This window comes from Aulonocara stuartgranti, assembly GCF_965226115.1.
Source record: "Aulonocara stuartgranti genome assembly, chromosome: 14".
NCBI lineage: Eukaryota > Metazoa > Chordata > Actinopteri > Cichliformes > Cichlidae > Aulonocara > Aulonocara stuartgranti.
In genome coordinates, this window is record NC_138950.1 from 23,203,584 (window position 1) to 23,219,186 (window position 15,603).

The 15,603-nt window shown below is 40.8% G+C and overlaps 1 protein-coding gene across 1 annotated transcript; it reads right to left on the reverse strand.

Annotated features, from left to right (window-relative positions):
* Positions 1-470: 470 nt before the first annotated feature.
* gucy2f (guanylate cyclase 2F, retinal) lies at positions 471-13,231 on the reverse strand. Its single transcript, XM_082502851.1, has 19 exons — positions 12,305-13,231; positions 11,405-12,216; positions 10,165-10,466; positions 9,512-9,866; positions 9,326-9,410; positions 8,722-8,818; positions 8,458-8,583; positions 8,140-8,220; positions 7,420-7,596; positions 7,124-7,280; positions 6,889-7,038; positions 5,557-5,705; positions 5,286-5,449; positions 4,982-5,174; positions 4,695-4,869; positions 3,671-3,769; positions 3,487-3,581; positions 3,326-3,411; positions 471-2,632 (listed from the first exon to the last, which is right to left on the reverse strand). Exons 2-19 carry the CDS (start codon positions 12,144-12,146, stop codon positions 2,551-2,553), a joined length of 3,315 nt encoding a protein of 1,104 aa, XP_082358977.1. The 5' UTR covers positions 12,147-12,216; positions 12,305-13,231; the 3' UTR covers positions 471-2,550.
* Between the last annotated feature and the right edge of the window lie 2,372 nt (positions 13,232-15,603).

The window sequence follows — 15,603 nt, forward strand, 5'->3', positions numbered from 1 at the left end:
TTTCCAGCTGGCTGAAGGTCAAACAGTCTTCCCAGGTCTGGAATGCAGTGCTTTTGTCGGTGTGCTGTTGTCTTGCAGCTACATCCTGCTATGCGCAAACATCTGGAGATTAGATTTCCCACTCACCATGAGAACCCCGCACTCCAGTTTTTAAACAATGTAGAGTCTGCATTGTCAGGAAGATCCCAACAAAAGATCCCACTGGTGTTATTATTTAGGCTGGTAGTGTTTAGAGAAATGGTCCACCATCTATAAATGAGCGCCTCATAGACTCTCAGTATTCCTGTAGGGCTTCTGTTTCATGCACGTCAAATACGCATTGGGACAGAAATAAAAATAAAGAATGCTACAATAAAAATCACCAGAACCTCTCATACGAGAGGACGTAATCTCATTGTGAGACACAAGTGCGTCTTCTACAGAGAAGCATGCCGCCACCTTGTGGTTGCTGAGAATAAGAGAGAGCGAGCTTTTTAAGGTGTTACAAATGAGTGATTTAGTTACTTTATATTTACACAGATCTTACACATTGCATTACAGTTACATAATATACAAGACAAATAAACATCATATAAGTTACACAATATACATTACAATATATTGCTGACTGACTTAGCTGTTGATTTGTATACTGAGCATGAATAATGCTTCTATTTTCAAAAATAACATGATGTGATCAGTGGGAGAATTTGCAAAATTTATAATCGGCTAAAATATGTTTCATTGTTCAGCGCGTGAATATAAGATTACTTCATACTTAGGGCTGAGTCCAAAACATGCATCAAAAAAAGGTACGTTTCTACTAAACGACATTTTGTATCTATTTCAGTTTTTTACTTTGTAAAGGTTTTACCTTATGCAATCCGCAATGAAACTACAGTGCACAGGGACATTTCTTGTATTGTTGTATTACTTTACTTTTTAATCTAAAAAGAAGTAGATAAGAGGTTAAAAAGCAAAACAAACAAAAAAAACCCCCCAAAATCTGCTCAGCGCTCATTCCCAAATTTTTTTTTGTGAAAATTTTGTGTTTTAATTGTTGTACAGGGCTTTCTAGCTCTTATGTCTGTGACAAGCACTAATATATATATATATATATATATATATATATATATATATATAACATTGTATTTACTTGCTAATTTACTTTGAACCGGAAGGTGGTGCTGTTCATCTGTTACTCCTTGCTGTCCTGGATATATATGTGTAAGTTATATACATGGGACCATTATCTTTTAAAGAAACCATGTGACACTTGACACACGATTACAAATTCACGTGTGTTAATAATAATTAAATAATAATAAAAGTTTGGTTGGAATTTTGGTTGATGTGAATAAAAACATAATGTTTTCTCTACATTTTTGATTTTTTCCCCGTAAAGCCTGATGTATATACAGTCGACACACATACAGTGTGACTGTGAGCAATAAATTTCACAAAAACGCCCTATGTATTAAACATGATACAAGTTAAAGCTCATATATGCAAACTGATATTCAATGTCTTCTATTAATTCATCGGAAGGTTGAATAATCTCTCCAGTTTTATTTATTGATGTTTTTCATTATTCAGGCTTTACAGGTTTAAAATGTCTGACATCATTGAGAATTTTTCACTGGGTCTGTTATAGATTTTCAACATGTATCTCATTTGTATCGTCTTACTGAGCACCTCATCAGAAACAGAACATTAAGGCGGATTCATTTAACTAGAGTTTTGAGTGCTGACAATAGATGTTAAAATGACACTGAGCACATTAGAAACAGTGACATGTTTCACTAAAGGAAGTGGCCATTTTCCTCCTCATGACCGAAATAAAAATGAGTCGTACTTTTCCTTATTTATACTTGTTAAATATTTCAAGAAAAAAAACTGTAGGCATGGGCTTAAATGTACTTTGTCATGTGCTTCAAGACAGTAGGAAAAAAACTGATCGACCCCTTTCTTTTTTTCCTCTCATCTTGTTATTTTCATACAGTAGCAGCTTTTGCCTCAAACTTTGAATGGCTAACCAGTTTTAGAATTCAGCCACAGCTAAGTAACAGTCTCGACAACTATATTATGAGCTTTATAACAAACTAAAAACAGATAAAATCACCAGAAAAAAAGATAACATTTCATTTTGAAATAGGCGTTTGGGGCACTCAAATTTTCCAGCAAGTGAGCTTCTGATTGCCCTGTAATAGGTGACCACGCAGTGGCCGGTGAGTGCAGAGAGGAGTGAGCGAGTGCATCCATCATGAAGGAGTGGTGCACTTTCCCCGTGATTCTGGCAGCAGGTACGTAGGCAGGTAACTCTCATTACATTAGCACCGTTGTGTTTTGCTGCGCTGGCTGCAGGCAGATTAGCCGGTCGATGGACAATCCTCTTAAAGAAGTCTGCCTTAAGCCACAGTGAGAAGCTGGGTGGTGCTCTCTGTCCTCTGCGTGCCCCTCCCAGCTCTTTGTCTCTATTTGGATGGATGCTTACTCCTCCTGATGCTTTCTCCTCTCCTTTCCTCTCCTCTAGTTTTGCTTGTTCCACATTTCTCCTTCTCTTCCTTGCCTTCACAACTTTTTGTCCACCTGCCTGTTGGCCTTGCGGAAATGAGTCTTGATCTCCTCTGTCACCATCTCTTGCCAGTTGTCCCTAGTTGACACAGAGTAAGGTGTTAAAATCATGGCTGTAATTTGTGCAGTTGTCAATTTTAGGGAGTACTCTAGGATCCACAAAAACACAACGAGAGCTGCTACAAACACAGTAAATTTAAAAAAACAAAAACAAACCACCAGCCAGCCACAATGAAAACGAATGCACTAAACAAAGAGGGCTTTCCCCAATCTGCTTAAGAAGATACGACAAGATCAAAAGATTAATGTGGCACTGCCAGACCACAAGCAATTTGTGAGATCCAGATATCTATAAGGGAAATTTATGCGCACAATCTCATCACGGTAGCACTTTACAGCACAACACCAGCTGGCATGCAGGTCTATACCTCCTGTGTATGGACTAAGAAGGTCAAGCCTTTTTCTCGGCTTTGTTTTTCCTGTATGCAGCTATCTCCTCAGGGTTCAGCCCGTGATTGTCTTGCCTGAAGCAACATGTGGATAGTTGCAGTTTGCATGAGTGGCAGGACACAAGTTACATGTGTGCATCACACTAATGAAAAGCAACATTTCTGAAAATATATCTGAAAAAAAAAAAAGATGTTTACAAGTGACTCATGAATCTGACTTCAATGGCAAATTGTGACAATCGCACACATTTCATTATTTCCCTTTAAATTCAGCTGTTGTGACGGTGCAGTGAGCGAATGAAAAGCGAGACTCTGTCTCTTACCCTGGTTTAATCTCTGGTGGTTTTGGCAAAGGCTTTGTAAAGTTGGTTTTCCCCACAAGCCAGTATGTCTCCTCAATACCTTTACCCTGCAACAAAAAGAACAACTCAGAGCTGTGCAGTCGGTCTTTTAGTAAATAAGTAAGTCCTTCCCAAAGTGTTACCTTAAGCTCTGTCTTTCCTCGGACTTCTATTTTATAACCATCGTTAAGAGAGTGGAGGATCTTCACTGTGCTCATATTTACATGGATTCTATAAGCTGAGGATAGGATAAAGCGCATATAAAGACAATATACAGACAACAGAGTCAACCTAAACATGCCACGATGCAGCAAAGATCGCACGTACGCAGGCCAGTGGATTCCATACGAGAGGCAGTGTTCACGGTGTCTCCAAAAAGGCAATACCGAGGCATAGTCAGACCCACCACGCCTGCAACGCAGGGCCCTGCAAAATACACAACAGAAGTCCAATCATTCCATTCACTCATGGAAAAATGTCCGTTACTAGTGGTGTTTTCATTTAAAGGTGAAACCCATGGTTTCAATTAGGAAAGTTTTAGTATCTGAGGTGTTTTACATCACTCACTTGGAGAGAAGCATTAAGAGTCCCACCTCATAACAGAGCATGCATCAATAACAACAAATACGAGAGAGATTAAACATGAAATTGAGCGGCTGAGCCAGAGGTGGGTTGCAGTGGAGTGGACTGCAGATGTGCAGCAACTGTGGGCAAACTAAAGTAGCTTAAACCATGCACTATAATGCCTGAGTTGTGCTTTAGCAGCAAATAACTTAATAACATACCCGGAAATGCCTCTTAACCCTGCGGGGTAACTTTAACCTGATGCACACCTCCAAGGAAATGCAACTACTAATCAGGCTGATGCAGCCCGCAGCACCTCTGATTGGTGTGGAAGGTTACAGCGTAGGGTTTGGAGGGGTTATGTTGTAAGCTATGATGTGGATTTCCTGCTAAAGGATAATTCAAGCATACAATGAGATGTCAGCTGATGTGGGCTGGCATGGCAATGAGCTGTGACTGCCTGTGTCTACCTGAACTAATGCTTGTCCATTGACTCTGCATCAAGCCGAAAGCACTGCAAAGTCCACTGCCAAGACTGCAACTCTTATACTTACTACACAGTATATTTATCTGTGTCATAGTCTTGTTATGTTTTTTTTTAGTTCTTGTGTTATTTTGTACGATGCACCACAGTAGCCAACATATACTGTTTCTAAATGAATAAATACGATCGGACTACTATGTGGATTCCTGTTCTAAAATCTCTTTCAGCGACGCACATTCATCTTTGGATTCTACCTGATAAGCTTGTCAGGCTGATAATGACTCCAAAGACTGCCACGCCCACCTGAGTGGATTCCTATTCGTATCCTGACGGGCACGTCCGGCATGTGTCGCATGTGGAAGGTTCCCACTGAGCTGAGGATGTTCAAAGACATGTTGGCGATCTCAGCAGCGTGCTTGTTGCCATTTTTCTTAGGCAGGCCTGATGCTACCATGTAAGCATCACCGATGGTCTCCACCTGGACAAATCAAGAAGTTTATTCAGTGAAAGGGCAAATCAAGTGGAAGTCAAAGGTTTCAGACCAGTAACCTCTGAAACTGGGTGTTTATCAGGCGATATTATTCCCTGACCTTATAGACATCATGGTTAGAGAGCACAGCATCGAATAGTGTGTAGAGGTCATTCAGGAGGTCGACCACCTCAATGGGATCACTGAGCGAGGAGATGGTGGTGAAACCCACAATGTCGCTGAAGTAGATTGTCACCTGATCAAAGAACTCTGGCTCCACTGTGGCACCAGTTTTCAGGGCCTCTGCCACAGAACTGGACAGAAATAGAAAAAAAAAAAAAGGACGAATGAGATGATCATGGAGTAGGGGTACATTTATTTTCCAAACTTCATGCTGGCAGGATTGTGTGAGAGTGTTGACTGACGGTGGAAGCATTTCAGACAGCAGCTTCTCCGTTCTCTGCTTTTCCACCTCCAGCTCCTCTGTTCTCTCTCTGATGAGTTCCTCGAGGTTGGAGCTGTACTGCTCCAGCATCCTCAGCATGGAGTCGATGATATTGGTCTTCTTACCCTTGTTGATTAGCTTGAACTATTGGAAAAAGTACGGCGTCATGTTAAACAAATATGTATAGAGCTCTTTAAATAGTTTAGATGAAGTAAAGAAATGAGGCCACGAGGTCGTCTGCAAAAACGAACCCGGTCAAAGATCTCATCAAAGGTCGGTCTGCGGTCAGGCTGTTCGCTCCAGCACTGCTTCATCAGCTGGATGCATTCAAGCGGAGCCTGGTCTGGAGCCACAGTAGGACGGCACATGGGAGGAGGTTTTTTCACCTTACGGATAATCTCTGGAGAACACGGGATGAATAAATACCAAAGTTATTACAGGTGCCTAAAGCAAAACTAAAAACTAAAGCTGTTTGTAAAACAAACATTTTAATTAAGTGAAATAAAAATAATGCAACTAAATAAAACCTTAAACAAAAATTTTAAAATAATTGAAACAGTTTTGTGAACTTGGAAAACTAACTTAAGTAAAAATATACAGGTAATATAATTTTACTGTTTGCTAGTTTGATAAAATTATATGAATTTCCCTGATAAACCTTTGAGGGATTGTTAATTGAGACTGTGGGGGTCTACGACACTGTGAATCAAATGTACGGTGTCCTTGAGAGGCCAAAAGGACTGCAACTTAAGAAAACAACAGTAATAAGAAAAACGCTGCAAAAGCACACAAAACACAACGGAAATAGGAAAAACGAAAACAGAAATAGGAAAAAACACAAGGGAAGTGTTTCTGGGGAGACAATAACCTGACGGACCAGTTGCAGGAACCCAAAACACTGTAGGCGTGTTTTATCATGATTCATATAATACTAATGATGGATTTTTAGGCTAATAGTTAGGTTAACACACTTACCTCATCTTTTCTTTCCTCACAAAACCGATAGATCCTCCACTTCTTCTAAGTGTCTCCCAGCGCAATTCTTGGTTCCTGCAACTGGTCTGTCGGGTTATTGTCTCCCCAGCAACACTTCCCTTGTGCTTTTGGAAATCTGTTTTTTCCTATTTCTGTTTTCATTTTTCCTATTTCCGTTGTATTTTGTGTGCTTTTGCAGCGTTTTTCTTATTGCTGGTGTTTTCTTAAGTTGCAGTCCGTTTGGCCTCTCAGGGCCACCGTACAAATGCTTTCAAAAACTTCTGTGGATTTTCCGAAATCTAACGTCTGACACATGCCCTCCATACAATAATAATTAAAAAACAGATCTAACACTAAAACTAATGAACATTAAACTAAAACAAGAAAGAAATCAAACGGGAGACTAACTGACACTAAGCAGAATTAAAAACAAATGACAGAATACAAAACTATTATTACTTTTATCTCTGTACTGACACTCTGTTAACTGAATTTGAAGTGGAAAGACAGCTTTTGGTGGCAGCCAAACCAAAATCAGATATCTCCATCTTCTCCTTACTAAATAAGTAAATAACTCATTGTTTGAGTATTCTGTGATGAATACACACCTTCAGGTGGCAGTCCCAGCATACAGTACGGTGGCCCTCTCACCACCACCTCTTGAAGAATGATAGAAAAACCGTACACGTCTCCCTTAAATGTCCCTTTGCGAGAATTTGCAAGGTCGCGTAGAAACTCTGGTGCTGTCCAAAACAGATCTAAGTACAACAAAGGAAACATTTAGATTCTGGCATTGTTTCAGTAAAGTATATTGAGTGTAAAACACAGCACAGCAAACAGTACCTTCAGGTGGGGGCTCTTCTAAAGGAGCTTTCTGAGACTCCAGCAGCTCATTGAAGCCATAGTCAGTAATCTTGAGGACAAAACGGCCGTCTACCACACAGTTTCGGGATTTTAGCCTGCCGTGGGGGAAGTCCCTGTGGTGAAGATATTTTATACCCTAGAAAGATTCAGATGCAAATAACACTTTGATTCAATCATAAAGAAACAACTAAAAACACTTAATAAAACTCTTGCTGTTTTCTTCCCTTCAAAAAATGGCAAGCGGTTCTTTTCTAAAAGACTTTTTTTTTTATCACCTTGATGAGATCGAGCATGAGGGAGGACTTGAACATCCAGTCTAGTTTAACGTCCTCGTTCCTCAGCAGGTCCTGCAGACTGCCCCTCGAGCAGTGCTCCGTCACCATCGCAAACATGGAGCAGTCCAGAAAGAAGCCCAGGAACGGATTTACGTTCTCGTTTCTCAGGTCCTTCATCTGAGAAAAGTAGCTGCAGTTTGTTAAGATGACCAAAAAATCATACACATTTTTCAGTCTGAATATTTGCAGGAATTACACATTCAGGTTTTTTTTCTCATTCATCATTGGGTCACACAGGAGAGCACATGTCACCTAAATATTGTGTTGAAATGACACATGACAATAACACTGTATAGTTTATATTTGTATTTGTACCATTTGATAACACAGTATTTTGCATTTATATTTTGTATATTTGTATACACTGTATTTTGTATTGTATATATATATATATATATATATAGTGGTGTCAGAGCACAATGTCTTGCTATTTGCCCTCTGTGTATGCTGTTGACCAGGAGCGTCACATTTCATCTCTCTGTATATCCATACTGGGCTGAGACAACAATAGAGTTCACTCTGACTCTAACCCTAACTTGCTCTCAGATCACTCTCTTCCACAAATTGTCATAAAAATCTGAAGACACAGAAAGCAGAAAATGTCTCCTGAGGCATATTAATATGCATTTACGTGACATCAAGTTGGACATGCTGCTCTACCTTCATGAAAATCCTGGAGGTGCTTTGTTTTACTTCCTTGAAGTGGCCCTCTTCGAATTTCTTCAGCCAAACCCAGTCGCCCTAAATGCAAAAGCATGATATTATTGTTATATGAAATTAAACTCTCCATTGATAGAGTCATAAAGGGTTCTTATTTAGTCAACCTCCTTCCACTGAAATGTGTTAATTTTGTATATAAAGCATCTTGAGTCACTGGCCCAGACATTATGTTACACAAGGATCTCCCTTACCTTCCTCACTTACTCACCAGCTTATGTTAAGAAGCTTTAGTGAATATTTGATGTAAATTCAGCTTACCTCGTACACAGCTACATTAGTGGTCTCATGAGTTTCTGTTTGCATGCTATTCACAGAGTGTGAGGGGTCTGCAGATTTCTCCTCCAGAGCGCTCCTGGACTCGCTCAGATCTTCTAAAGTGATTTTCTGCATGACATCAAACACCATTTAAAGATTTATTAGAAATGAGAGCCATGCTGTGCTTGGCAGGCATTAAATGTGACGATGTGGAAAACGCACAGATGATGGAACGGTGTGCTTTAGTCTAATTTAATGATGACTTACCTTTTTGCTAAGCTGAGGGTTGATAAAAGTGAGATCCTCTAAGGTCAGGAGGATCCGATTGGGACCTCTGACCAGCTGGATCTGATGAAGTCTCCTCCTGCCAAAGTGATTTTACAATAGGTAAACAGCACACATACAACAAATTCCCTGAATCTCAGAAACGATACGGGGGAAGTAGTGATGTCTCCCTCAAATGTCTACATCTGGAAAAACGCTTTTTTTCTTCTGTTTTGCTACAAATTTATATTCCCTGCTGTCATGATTTAATAAGTAAAAATAATAGTGGCTTGAACAAACCCAAATTTTCACCATTTTATCTAAAAAAAGGAGAATGCTTATAGTTCTTCGAGTAGATTCTTCTGGTGTGTCTGACTGTCTTTAATCCAGAGATGAGCTCTAAGTTAAAAGTACATTTCTAATTCTCAAGCTTTTATACATGAGACATGTCTTCTCAAGCAAAGAGGCATAATATGTGATTCTGGAGATGATATTAGTTATTACCCACATCATACCACATGGTATAGATCACACTACTTCAAATCTCTGAATATAGGCTTGGAAGCGGGAGGCATCGTTGGAAAAAAAAAAGACTTTGCATATTTACCTGATATAGAGAATTACTGTGAGCCCCGCAACAGCCAGGGAGAAGATGACTGCTAACGCTATTATGATGTAGGTGACCTCCACACCTAAGGACCATAGTGGTATGCATTAGACTGATGGATAAATGACAAAATGTAGACTTGACTAAACTCACACCTCTTTACACAAACACACCAGAGCCTCATACCTCCTGTGCAGATGGTGCCTTGGTCAAACCAGCAGCTGGAGTCAGAGGGAGGAGGGGACCCTCCGGGGAAATTTATGGACCTCCCCGCAAAACGGAGTGCCCCTGATGTTAGGTCCACTACATAGGTCTGGTACAGCTTGCTGCCCCTGTTGTCAGAGTCCAGGATGATGTAGTTGGTCTTAACACTCCCAGAGGTGTCCACTTTGACCTCCTGGTTGAAGCCATTAAAAGTGATGTTCCGCTTGAAATAGGCCAAGTTCGACCCTGACAGCTGCATGCCTGCTTTCCTGACATTTTGGATGGACTTGGCCAGCAGGTAGATGCTGTTATAGATGGTCCCAAACAGCGGATGAACCTGCAGGTTCAAGCGAAGGCTTAGCAAGGTTGTAACAGAAAACATGACGGGGTTCCTATTTCAGTCATTTACAGCTGCTAAAAAGGATATTTTATAATTAATATAGAAAATCATATATTATTATTAAAAGCATGTGATTATGTTTTTCTATAATATGCGTGTGGAGACAGCAGGAAACATTATAACTGTCTAATGACTCAGCCTTTGCACCAATATATGTCATGATATGTAACAATGTGTGATGGAATAACAAACAAGGAGGACATTGTGAGTGAAATCAGTTGAATTGGCTTCCTACCTGCTCTGGCTCCATGGGCAGCGTCACTTCTTTGCTCCTCTTGGCCGCAGCAAACGCCTCGTTGAAGGACAGTGGCTCCGAGGCCACTGTGATAGTGAGCACGGCGTCGTAGGCCTCTCTCAGGTTGCTGCTGTTTTGCAGAGGGAGGTAGGAGACGTTCATATAGGGCACGCTGTAGAGCAGAGCGTCGTAGGGCACAAACACATACTTCCCTGAAGTCAGACCCATCTTGCGTGCTGTGAGGAGGAAAGTAGCTTGCTGCTGACCTCCAACCAAGACTGAGTGCATGCACATAACGATGACTGAAATGAAGAGCAAAGACACAAAGCATTACAAATTCCTTATGAATATATGTGGTGCACTAACAGGACTATTATGAACAAATGCTGTGTTGGGAAAAGCACCTTATTTTTTATTGAATGGAGAGAGTGTGAAATATCTTAACTGCAGTAAACGTGCCAGAAATTTAAGAGGAAATGTTTGAAACCTTTGCAGCTTCTTATTGTCAAAATAAAAGTCTTTAAAAAAAAAAAGCAGATTAATTAAATTGGTGCCGTTCTTCGCTTTAAGCACAAGGTCAAACCTGAATTATCTAAATGGCATCCGGCTCAGGTGTTGGAGAACAGCTGAGGTGTGGCAGTACTCTGGTTGGGTGATCTATTGGTTTGGCATTTGCCATTCTGCAAGTTGCTTTAATGTCAAATGATGTTTGCTCCCAGTGTTTTGTAACAGAAGTTGGTCAAAGAAGGGGTCATTTGATTGTTAGGGGTTTCTCTGTGTTATTGTAGGGACTTTGCCTTACAATATAAAGTGCCTCGAGGTGTCTGCTGTTGTGATTTAATAATAAAATTGAACTGAAAATAAATAAATATATAAATCAGTGGCCACTGTTATTTTGAGACCTCGTTTGACTAAACTGAGCACACGAAATGTCCTTTTTTTTTTTAGAAAATCTCCCCTTTGGGCAAGAATATTGGCAGTAAGCGACAGATAACAGATAGAGGTCCATTACCAGAGAAAGAGAAGGGTATGCTACTTATTTACACTGCTGTGTTTTACTGCTGATTTTATGTAACAAATATAAATGCATGGCCAAAATATCAGAGCCTTTGCGCGTTAGAACCATACCACAATTTCACAACTTTAACACAGCACAGATTGTACCTTGGGTGCTTTTCTCCTGTCCCTCCACAGACTGCATATAATCATCTATGGAGCACTGTTTTTCTCACACACTCACCCCTGACACCTCCTGCATCCTGGATCTTCCTCATCGTGCTCTCCACCTCCGTCTCATTCACGCCCATAGATCCGACGAGTCTAACGGGAAGCCCCTTGCTCCTGAGAGCAGAAGCAACCCTCACAGCCGTGTCAATCCAGATGTCCTCATTGGATGACACTACCAGGACGCTGGCCCATCTGAAGTGTTTCAACACTACGAACAACACGTCGGTGGGAAACGGCACTGTCCTGGTAAAAGTTGGGTATGCCGTGGCGCTCTCCAGCTCGTAGGCGACACAACCATATGAGAAGAGAGCCTTGTCCCAGTTCCTGGCGAGCAGAGACGCTGCGACACAGTATCCGGGGTTGGTGGGGCCAACGAGTCCGTCTGCTATGCCCTCGTAGTAAATATATGCCGTGAGCGCTTTCGAGGTTTCGCACGGCTCTTGGACGATGATGAAGTCCATTTTCAGGCCCAGATCTAGAGCGGCGTCCCCGTTTATCCTGCTCACGGCGAGCCTGGCCGCCGCAGCAGGCAGGGCCTTGTAAAAAACAGGGTCGCAGTTCCAGGGCCCCAGGACCCCCACTTTGAATATCAAACAGCGGACGCAGCAAGGGAACGTCAGCACTCCCAGCAGGACCCATAACAGAAAGTTGTAAAAGGGCAGAGCCGGTAAGGTGTGTCTGTTTTTAATTACGGGCACACACGAATGGCTGGACTCCCACAGCGGCCATCTGAAATTTGGAGCAATATGTTGCATTGTCCTCCCACGGTGACCAAGATAGTGAAGCCTTGCGTTCACTATCAGTTATCAGTCACACCTCTGACACCTGCAAACCGGGGTACAGACACAAGTCTCCATTTTGCCCAGTATTATTTGAACGTTCACAGATGTTTAAGCACAACTGAAGCACTCACCACATGTCTGTAACGGCATCAGGACAGGGTCCGATGAGACAATCTTACAGATACCCACTCGGATCTGCGTTCTTTCTTTTCTTTTTTCTTTGTTCTGTCTTCACACACACTCGCCAACTAACCATCCCCGATACCTTTACCTGTTCGCCCCGGTGTCGCTCTGATGAAGACACAGGCCGGTCATCGTGTGGGGATTACGGGCTGAAAGTGTCACGAAAAGCGCCTAGATGGGGGTGTGGAGACAACTTTAGCACCCTGGAGAGCTACTTACGTCCTGCAGTCAGCGTCTCTGAGGGCTCCTGCGCGTTTCCACAAACAGCTCTGTTCACAGGCAACATGTCTCTTAAAAAAGGACGCAAAACCACTCGTGTCTTTTTTTCTTTAGCGTGTAAATGTGAAAAGAAAATTAGATGTATTCCAGATCGAAGTTTTTTTTTAAATCCTGCACTCCTCCTTTCGATAAAAAATAAAAAATAAAGCGCAATTTCCCTCCCCCAAACATTACAACTCTTTGGTTTTGTAATAATTTGAAGGGGAAATGATTTAGTATGTTAGTATAGGAGGTCAGTATCAGCTACAGGCCCAATCAATCAAATCCCTCCAAAGTGACCCGGGACCAGTGTTACTCACTAATCCATTTTCAGTGAGGCACAATATAAGAGGATTGACAGCAGGCCTTAGCGCACTCTGAAAGCCTTGCTGTGGTCCAGGTTAGGCCTTTTTGCCTAGAAGTGTAATAACAAATTCATTTTTCCTCATTCTTCGTATAAAAAAGAAAAAGAAGGTCCTCCGTGTGCACACAGAGACAAACATTTAGCAAGCAAACGGGTCATTATCAAGACAACTCAGCCAAGGTGCACCGAGGCAAGTGAACAGCGCTTTAATTGGCCTAATGTGCGCACGGTGCAGCTTGGATTAAATGAATTTGAACTCTAGCGAAGTGGGAGTAATTAGAGTTAACAAGGGCTTTCCCTGCAGGTCTCACGAATTCTGCCTGCGTCAGTCTTTTTTCGGTCTTCTATGACTGGTGAAGCAGCCTGTGCCTGGCAGAAGCAGCTGGTTGTCACCACATCCACACACAAAATATGGAGAGGGTGGATGAATGAATACAAACAAACAAACAAACAAACCAACGGTGGTGGTACATAAGACATCATCACATGACTTTTCATGAACAGATATATATATATATATATATATATATATATGAATTGTGCACACACACACATGGAGCTGCAAAGTTGAGTCCACCTTTGTTGACCCATATCCCACATAAGCTGGAGAGCCTCTTAAACGTAACACCTTGACAACGCTGTCCTCCATCCAGGAATAGAGAGTAGAAATGATGACACAGCGCAAAGTCCGTCCAATGAACAGCGAGCACAGGTCTGCTTCTGAGTGCAGCTCTGTGGGGACACAGTGAAGCATCTGCAAGACAATAAACTGACAACCAAGTCAAAATACATAAATACACACGTAAATAAATATCAGCACAGTCAGACGATACGTTTCCTCACGAAAGATTCTCACAATATGCAGTCTGTGCAGAGAAAAACGGAAATGCAGTGTGGGCACGAAGGAGAAGGATGAATAAACATGCCTTTGGACCGATAAAATAGAATAAGGAGGAGACAAGTAATGGAGACACCAGGGAGGAGAGTATTGTCAAAGGCCTTGGACTTTTTGCGTCGTCCAAGGCACAGAAACTCCCACTAACAAGCCAAACACTTATGCTAAAGAAGTTGTTCTGAGTTTTAGGAGCTCTGTTCTGTCATGCCAAAGTCTTCATTTAGCAAGGTAAAGTACAATTCTCTTTTTAAGGGAGCCAAGTTATATTTAAGTGACGGGGTCAGCAAAACTGCAGCTGTTATTTTCTGTGATTAAAGTGAGAAAAAAATGAATAAATAAAATAATAATAAAAAAGTAATAATATATATATTTTTTAAACTTAAGCGCATAGTGTTTTTTTTAATGAGCTCTGGTGTCATCTAGTGGACAAGTCCTCCACTGCTTTTTCATATTTCCCCCCATTGACGTCAAAAGACTTTCTGGCTAATATAACCTAATATAATTAACCCGCTCAGTAAAGAAAATTATTGTTTCCCTCACAGTTAAACCCTCCTTAAAGGGAAAACCACGGACATTTGAAACACGGGCTGGTTTATAACACTTAACACTAAAAGGCAAAATCAAGCCCGAGCATTGCACTTCCTCTGCACATGCTCAGTTAGACGCATATGCAGTACAAATTTATTAAACCACCTATTCAAAAAAATAAATAAATAAAATAAAAATCAGGAAAACTCAAATATTTTAGTTCTTTATGATGATGATGATTATTACTTTAGCCAAAGCACAACATTCAACCACTTAAACTACTGTCTTTGTTCACGAATTCAAGTAAATATGTATTATAAGTAATATAAAAATAATACTAATGTGGCTTACTATTTTTTCTTTTCCCTTTTTTTGTAACTCAGTGAATTTGACAATAAGTATATGATTTCAATCAAAGAGCTTGTGTATACTGGTGAATTAACTATTAACCAAACCTCACACTCAGTGGTGCTCTGATGAATTTATTAAGCACTTTAAAGCTGTCAGAATAACTTAACAGTAAATGGATTTTTTAAAATCTCTTTTCTTTATTTTATTTAAAAATGTGTCATATGTAACTTTTTTCTCAGATGTCTTTACTGGACACTGCTAAAATTGGATTGATTTGAACTTCTAACAGGTATAACTGGAATAGACTAACAGAAGAAATGAGCAAGATCTCTAACTTTTGGTAATGCCTTGTTACAACTGCCTCTGAGTCCTTGTACTTTTATTACTATTTTTCGAAAAACCTAAATGGTTGGCCTTTGCAGCACGTTGCTCTGAATAAACCTAACTGGGCGTTTGTTCTTTTCAAACATCTGAGCAGCGATGTTGGTTTTACCCTTCTGGTTTATTCCTCTGCAAACATTATTCAGGAGGTTTAATCTCCACCTGCTTAATCATTTGCCTACCCCATAATCTATTATTTGAATTTTGCCACATGACTAAAGGTTTTTCTTGTTATCTTAAAAAAAAAAAATCCCAATAGCATGAATGATAAGTAATGTTTTTCAGTTTCAGATACTGTAACACGCCCCTGAACACTGGGATTGTAACCAAGGAGGATTTTACAGCCTGTACTGTTTCCACAGTTGACACTGACATTGAAATAACAGAACGACCCAGCGATCACAAACTTGTTGTTAGGTTCACTCTGGCTGTTATGACTGTTGTAGAATGGACAGATTATGAAACAATGC

Excerpts from the sequence above, each read along its gene's own strand:
- gucy2f (XM_082502851.1), bottom strand. The coding sequence starts at position 12,146 with ATGCAACATATTGCTCCAAATTTCAGATGGCCGCTGTGGGAGTCCAGC. Across the intron at positions 9,867-10,164 it reads TGCCCATGGAGCCAGAGCAG|GTTCATCCGCTGTTTGGGAC; the intron begins GTAGGAAGCCAA and ends TTGAACCTGCAG. Across the intron at positions 7,281-7,419 it reads TCATGCTCGATCTCATCAAG|GGTATAAAATATCTTCACCA; the intron begins GTGATAAAAAAA and ends GAATCTTTCTAG.